General features: G+C 39.4%; 1 protein-coding gene across 1 annotated transcript in view; it reads right to left on the bottom strand.

The window, feature by feature from the left end:
• Nucleotides 1-3177: 3177 nt before the first annotated feature.
• Nucleotides 3178-8540, bottom strand: part of slc13a1 (solute carrier family 13 member 1) — a 59000-nt gene continuing 53637 nt past the window's right edge. Inside the window, exons 14-16 of the mRNA XM_007573271.2 lie at nt 4623-4784; nt 3979-4116; nt 3178-3873 (exon numbers count right to left, since the gene is read on the bottom strand). Coding sequence (XP_007573333.1) covers nt 3730-3873; nt 3979-4116; nt 4623-4784 — 444 coding nt within the window. The 3' untranslated portion in view covers nt 3178-3729. The remainder of the gene's footprint in view (nt 3874-3978; nt 4117-4622; nt 4785-8540) is intronic.

Raw genomic sequence — 8540 nt, forward strand, 5'->3', positions numbered from 1 at the left:
TGTTTAACACTGAATCAGCTGCCACTTGTCAAAGAGGCTCCTTGTCGGGGGGAATCTGGCCTCCACTTTATTTTTAGGAGGCATCATTCAGGGTTATCCTAAAAGACTTGAGAAAAGTGCCCAAGTCTGTGTATCCCTCACAGCTTCGCCTCCACCTTTTGGGCCTCAGAGCATTGTCTGTGGAGCTAAAGGAGATAAATACATTAAACACATCACCAAACACAAACATGGCCACCCCGAGATCAAATACACACACCCTGCTTAGCTTTAGGTTTCCGCTCTGAGCTTCTACAGGATGCAGGATTATTGCTTGTTTCCTATTCTGAAGATTGGAATTTTGATTGTGTTGTCCTTTTTTTATCACGTTCTTTTATTTCCTTTTTAATTTCTTTATTTTCTAACTCAGTGTTTCTGACATGAAGCTTGATTCAGTCTTTATTCTCACTTGTGAGGCCTGCAAAGCGCTGGAACGGTTCAATGAGATGAGAACTACAAACATGTCCACGAGTTTTACCCAGAATGCACTGCAGTTACGTGATTGCTCCTCTGAAGGCTGACTGCTGTCTTTAAAACTGCTTTTTCACCAAGCTCTCTTAATTCTTTGCAGATTCATTTTCCTGATGGGAAGCTTGATACAGCTTTTAATTTCACTTCTGAGCTTCTGCCGAGGGCTGGAACTACACAATCAGATTTGGACTACAAACATGTCTGCTTCATTTACTCATCATGTTTAGCGGTCGGGACTTTAAATTAGCTTCTAGTTTGACTGTTTTGATGCAAACCCTGTTAAACTTTGTAACACTGCATTCAGTATGAACTTCTCTTTTAAACTATATGGGTCAGAATGAGCTTTAAAATGATTTGGGGATCGGCGAAGAACCGAACAGAAAATCAGACTTGAACTACAAACATGCCCGCTGTATTTCCCAGCATACTTTTGAGGTTGGGCCTTTAAATCGGCTTCTAGCTTACTGGCCTTTGATAAAAACCCTGACAAACTATATACTGTTGAAATAAGCATGAGCGCCTCTTTCGGACTGGATGAGTTAAAACAAGCTTTGAAAAGAATTGGAGATCGGCGAAGAACCCGAACAGACTATCAGACTTGGACTATATGGCCGCTGAACTTGCCCAGAGTACATTATGGGTCCTTCTTTATTACGTACTACAGCTGCACGCTGCCATTTTGATCAGATAGAACGAATGTGCCTACAGCTGAACTGCTGTGGCTAATGCTGGGTAAGTCTTCTCCGTTTTCAGTCATTTAACCTTCTTTTGGGACCACTTAACCTTCTTTTGGGACCACTATCCTTTGCCTAAAAAGCAAAGGATAGAAGAATAAAGCTTGATTTAACTCAGTTTAAAAGCAGATTTTGGTGTTCTCTTCGAAATAAAGGTTTGATTTATTCTGCATTAACCTGATTTCAATTCCTGATTCATCTTTGGAGAATGAAAGGGGGTTCCTCAATAAACCTGTTTAAGACTTCACACATGATCCTGCACGAATATAAAAAGCTCAGTCTCAATTTCATTTAACTCGATTTAACTCTTCTTTTTGTCTCGGACACACAGCATGGCTTGATCAACCATGACTGGGCTCTCCTTAGGTAGGGTGTCGAGCGACGCTTTCCAGGGCACGGGCCCCTCTCTCGGAGCAAACCCATTCCAGGGCGCCCTGCCCTTCACAAAGAAAAGAGAACTCTCCCCGGGGCTCCCGCCAGCTTCTCCGGGTTCGTTTGCGTTACTGCACTGGGCGCCTCATGACGCCTATCTCTGCCGCTACAGGTTTGGGGATCTGAACCAAACTCCCTTTCGATCGGCTGGGGCCACCGAGGCCATCGCCCAGCGCTTCTGAATGGTGTTCGCCCATCCCGTAGGACCGGCTGACCAATGTTAAACTGCTGTTCACATGGAACCCTTCTCCATTTCGGCCTTCAAAGCTCTCTTTTGAGTATTTGCTACTACCACCAAGATCTGCACCCGCGGCGGCTCCACCCGGGCTCGCGCCCCAGGCTTCCGTGCTCACCGTGGCCTAGTCCTCATGGCTCTGGTTGCCGGCGGTGGCTGAGTAACACTCCACTTTAACGTCTGTCTGCTTAATACAAAATGTCCCAGTTAAAAGCAAATGGGGATAATCTAGTTGTGTTTCATGTTATTTTGCTCAATTAAAACAACACAGCACAATTTTTAAAGAACTGCTTATTAACTTGACCAGAGATTTCACTTGTATTAAATGATAGCACACAATACTCGCATCTTCCTTTTGCTGATCAGATTGGTGTGTTTGATTTATGGACTACGACATTTTACACAAGTGGTCCACAGACATAAAAAATTTCACTTGGACTAGGATAGGACGAACAATAAATCACTTATCATTTTTAAACTTTAAAATAAAAACTGGGAAACACTGCAGGATGGTGAATTTGTAATTTAAGCGAAATCAAAACCTGATAAAAGTGCAGGTAGGCCTGTCACGATAACAAATTTTGTTGAGCGATTAATAGTCCAAAAAATCATTGCGATAAACGATAATATTGTTTCAAGACCTTTTGACACTGATTTAATGGAAATTACATAATAATGCATACAATTTTCTGCCATAGATAGATGCACTTTATTTTCAAAAGAACACATAACACTGGAACTGATAAACAACCAAAAACAAAAATGAAATGGATTCTCAGTTTCCACTAACAAAAAACGTACTTGAATAAAAACTAAACAACATAAAGCCAAAGTGGAAATAAATACTGCATTCAACAAAAAGAGTGCAGATTATGAAGTCTGTGTACTAGATTGTTCTTCAGTAATCACTAGATTTAAATAGAGAAGATGGGCACATCCTGTCGCAATAGTTCACACTACACGATTTTTTGGATTCTAGTAAAGCATTGATTAATGCCTGATTTTAAAATTAGTTAACTGGACTTGTAGCCATTATTTTGTGCCCATGTGGCTGGAAACCACACGGCACGACGAACCCGATCGAACCGTTATACCGAGGATTTCTGTCGGCTAATGGTGGTCTCTCAAGTTTTCAAAATGGGCTGACAACTCGTGTGTGTGAGCTGGACATTACACTAAGGACATGATGAAGGGAGGGTCAGTGGAGAGCACCGGAGTTGAGCCTTTTTTCATTCAGTGTCATCAATAGAAAGAAAAAAAGGCAGGAAGAGACGATAAAGCCGATAATTAAAATGAGGTCGATAGGTTTATTTTATCGTGCGATTAATTGATTTATCGTTTATCGACAGGCCTAAGTGCAGGAAATAATTACTAATTTGTTCAAAAGAAAAGAGAGTGATGCTGAAGTTATTTCTATTAAAAAATTGCACTGACATGCAAATAGTTACTAATATTAAAAGTAACAAGTACCTTATTACAATTTCACTTTAGTTCCTTTTTTATTAGCAAAAGTTCTGCTCATCACAAAGGAAATGAGAATATATTGACATCAAACTGTTTTTATTTAAAGGAGCAAATTTATACATAAAAAAGCAACACAAACTATTATCTGTATTTTTTAACCTAAAACCAGGTTGGTTCAGATAACTTCTTCATAATGATTTGAAACCTGCTTTTTGTATTTAGAAGAAATTGGCAAGAGGAAACACTTTTTCATGAAACAGTTTGAAGAATCTTAAAATAGAAAAAACAGTTTTATTGCTTCCTTTCTGTTTGCATGGAACAGCTTAACTTGCAAAAAAAACTGTTGTGAACCTCCTATTAAGGCATTGTGGAGTTAAAGCCTGGAAGAACTGGTGCCCATTCAGGATATGTGTCAAGAGAGAAGAGCGGAACCCCCCATGTTGCCACTGCCAAAAGGACTGCTAGAAGTCCAATCACGTTGACACCAAGACCTGCCTTCACCTGTAACAGAGAAAGGCAAGGGACTCCTGTCATCTCTTTGATTTGTACCCCTCATTGTGTGTAGGGTTCAAATGTTTGAGCTTCTTTTTATGCTTCTGGACTCACCATGTCCATGACGGTGATGTGACCATAGGCAAATACAACAGCATTGGATGGATTGGACACTGGCAGCAGAAAGGAAAAGGATGTGCACAGTGTGGTAGGGATGAGGACATATAATGGGTTAACATGGATGGCCTCTGCCTGAAACAAGACCAATCACAAACACAGGCTACTTGAGAACTCATGTTATATCTTGTCTATATCAATCATCAAACAGTCTGGATTCTTCAATCAAACTGTAACATCTCAAAATAAATGTGAAACTGTTGAGAATAAAAGATGAGTTTCCAGACAATTTTTGGTTGTTTGCGTGTGCTTATATACTAGTATCATTTTTGTTCTTATTGATAAATGTATGTCTTCACTACACTGTGTAGGAAAAGAAAGAAAAATAAAAAAATAGGAACTAGAGTTTAAATTGATAGGCACTGACCACAAAAACAAATATACTGGATTTTAAAACAAATATTTTGCAAATATTTTGCTGAATTAGTAATTTGCTAATCTCTCCAATAAAAATAACTTTTAGTAAGAATAAAAAGAATGATTTTTATCTGACTGATACTTTATAAGATTACACAGACTGTGTACTTTCAAGGTGGGTCAGTCCACAGACTGCATGTACAACACAGAACAAGATGGCCTACCAGAGGAGAGAGAATGGGGAGGAAGATGGTGATGGTCGCAGCATTGCTGGCCACCTCTGTCAGCGTGGTTACAATGATACAGGCAACTGTGACAGTGGCCAAGACTGGCATATCACCCAGAGGCATCAGCAGTTCAGCCACCCATAGGGACATACCTGACTCCTGCAGAAACACACAGCAGCTTTTTTTTACTAAACAGATTGGTCATAAAACTGAAAACAACTGCTTTCTGTCATTCATAAACGACAGATCAAGCAATTGAGATCCTGCATATTCGCAAGCTTTCATAAACTAATTAGGCATCACAAAACCATGTTTGATTTAGAGCAAATTTCATTAGGGTTAAGAAAGTTCCCAAAAAATTAAACACATCAGCTGCATGTGACACCTAACACTGGACAATAAATTAATTGCAATACAGATGTGATCTACTGATAACATGTCTGATAGAATATTCAATAATTTCACTGAAGTCTGATCAAGTATTCTGGGGATGTAGGCAGAGGGAATGCTTTAACCACTTAACCCAGGGTTGCCCAGTCGGTCCTCGAGGACCGGCATCCTGCATGTTTTAGTTCTCTCCCTGGTTTAACGCACCTGGATCAAATGATGACTCATTAGAGGCCTAAAAAGAATACTGAAATGGTTGTTACTACCACCAGGGAGAGAACTAAAACATACAGGATGCCGGCCCTCGAGGACCGGCTTTGGACACCAATGACTTAACCTCTCATAGCCAGCTAAGTGAGATAGTTGATGTCACCAAATTTGACATAAAGTTATGGGATATTTATGACATAAATTCTCCAAATTCACCAAATTTGGTGACATCAACCACTCTTTGGTTACCTAGCAATAAAATGTTAAATGACTTGAAAAGCTCACTTTCATGGTGTCGCCACCATACACTGTAAAACTAAAGTCAGTAAAATTAATAGTAAAATTCTGTAAAATATTGTTTTTGCCATTTTTGTCTTGGGGAACACGTGATTCAAATGCATTTGGTCATGTTTTTGACTCTCCCCTGAGCTAAGTCCTTATTTATGTGACTTAATTTACTTGTTGTAAAATGTTTTAGCAATATTTTGCATATTTTATTGTTTCAAAATAAGCTTCACTTTGTAGCACTGAGGATTAAATATAATTTCTTAATGTAGTATAATTAATTATTTTTGAAAGTGGAAAATACGATGAGTTTTTATGCCTTTCATACTGCTGCTAATTGATATTAAGAAAATAAATTTAAAATAAGCTAGTTTTAAAACTTAACATGTCTTAATTCAAATACCCTAATTGTGGTTTTAAAATCAGTAACGTATTCTGGCTTTTTGACCTTTATGTCGCCTGTAGTTACAGCAGATGGTTTGCTAGGATCTTTTGAACTGCCTTTTGTCTGTGTGGGAAAAACAATACAGTAGAAGTTCTAGCTTTTCACACTCATCTGTGAAAAGCCGTAAAACAGCAGGAGTTCCTGGCTTGAGAGAGGGTCAGAGATAGCTCCTGGTTGGATGAGCAAAGATACGCCTTATTTGAATAAATTAAAAATAAGAATACGCCTTCACTATAAAACTTTCTACACAGAAGAAACAAATTAGATTTGCTCTTGCAATTCTCAAAAGAAGTCTTTGGATGTCTTTGCTTTTCTTTCTTTCCTTCTTCTTTCCATTTATGTTAGGTAAATGAATATATGTCTCTGTTATTCTGCAGTTTCTGTTGTAATTTTATGCTTTGTCTTCTATTGGATTAAACTGTAATTCTGTGACGTCAACCCGCACTGCTGTTTTATTCTGAGTGACTACACGTGGCCGTCGCGAGAGGACCCAGGATCATAAAGGAAGAGAGAGAGAGCCAAACTTTTTCCAAAATTAAGTAATTCATAACAATCTTCCTTAACAATATGTCTTACTGGATTGGACAGCACCTATTAGTCGCTATGAGTTATGTCCAGAAAACCATTCTATTCCAATGCAGGATGAGAAGAAAACTGTCACAAAAATATTAGTAGTGCCATCATTTATTATCAGATATATCTATTTAATATGACTTAAAATAAAGATGAGAAAACTGATGTTTGATACATAAATTCTCCCTGATACAAATCTATAAACAGTTTGGTTTCTGTTAGTTCTGTCAAGATGCAAAAAGGGGCAAATTTCTCTTATATTGGTCGGTCATTTTATTTTAAATATGCTGTAGGAGCCATTTTGATGACTGTTATACATATCACCACGTTTTATGAACAAAGGAGGGAATTAGTTCAGTTTTTGTCGCTTGTTTAGCTTTTAGAATTTGCAGCAGCTGCAGTGCGCCGCAATAAAGGTACAATAAAGCTGATAAACAGGTGAAGAACAGAACTTCATCTGTTTCACCCTTTTATCAAAAAAAAAAAAAAACACTTCTATTCTGCTTTTTCTCACTCCATGTCAGCATTACCCTACACGTGGATCCATTGCCATAGCAACTGACAGAAAACAACTGTCACAGCTGCTGCTAAGCCGTGGCCACTCACACTTGATCATCATCACCCTGATCTCCAGCTGCAGCCATAAAAGGACAGATCTTCCCCCTGCACAGCGTCAGATTGTTGTGAAACCCTCAGCAGTAATACCTTCAGGCCTGCTGTAGCTACTTGAGCGAATTGCCTGGTTACTAACCTGTCTGTCTCTTCCTCCTGCCCAGTTGCCTCTCCTGTTCCTGATCCTGACCTTCTCTACTGGATTTGGACCTCATGGGTTTGACCGCCTGTCTATCTGACCCTGAGATCAGAAACGGCCTGACACCGATTTGGATTCCCTGGTTCTATCAGGGAATCAACTTATTCTCTCACTGAGAATAAGTTGATTCCCTAATAAACACCTGTTTTGTATTCACTGTTCAGTCCCTGCGTCCATCAGCGCCTAGACTGTGTCAACAACTCAACAAGCAGATAAAGCAGAGATACGTTTAAACCTCAGGACATTCAGTCTGTTTATGTTGTCAGGCTTGATGTCTATATTGCCATTATTAATACATTTTCACCTGAACACAGTGGTGGTTGATTAGTTGATTTAAACCACATGTGTCAAACTCAAGGCCCGCGGGCCACATGTGGCCCGCCATGTCATTTTATGTGGCCCCCCAGCGTTGTATAGGTCCATGATTGACTTAAAATAGGTTTTGAGCACGAATTGACGACAAACTACATCTCCCAAAATGCATTCCGATTGTTACCAGCCAACATTACGGCATCTCGCCACTAGAGAGCAGCAGAGTCACCTTAAGCTGCTTATTGATTTTACCAGCGAATAAAACTGAGACTTCGACATGCTAACATCAAAACGTCCAAGAAAAGAAAAATCGATCTTCAGGGCGGCAGGTCGTGCTAGACTTTTTTTGTTATCCGTTATCTTGACCGACAACATTAAAAAAAATAAAATAAAATAAAAAATTGGCCCTGTACTATTTTTATCCATGAAATTATAATCATATTAACATCGGCTATTTAGCCGCATCTTATGCGGTTTAGTGAATATTCACCGTGAATCCTGATCCCATCACAAATTAAGCAGATAAATGCATCTACATTTTTCTCCGTAGTGACAAAAAAACCACTGACTGAGGCCTCAATAACTTTTAATAAATTAAATTAAGCGACTTCACTTAAATTAGCATCACTTCACCCGCTGGGGTCTCAACGTACTTCCTCCTGGTTCAAATCTGCAGAAAAATCTGCGCTAATTCATCAGTCAGTTGGATCTGTCTGATCCAAACAGATCAACTGAACTCTGAGTGTTTTACCCTGCGGGGTCCGGTGTGCACTTTAAGGATTTTATTTTATTTTTTTCGCTTCTCCGAAACGGACAGATGTCACGTCTGCAGCTCCTCCAGAGCGCCGCTCTCCTGGGTAACGTGAACCCAGAAGGCTCCATTTGTTAAATC

Source organism: Poecilia formosa, unplaced genomic scaffold, assembly GCF_000485575.1.
Source record: "Poecilia formosa unplaced genomic scaffold, Poecilia_formosa-5.1.2 Scaffold323, whole genome shotgun sequence".
In the NCBI taxonomy this organism is placed as follows: Eukaryota; Metazoa; Chordata; class Actinopteri; order Cyprinodontiformes; family Poeciliidae; genus Poecilia; species Poecilia formosa.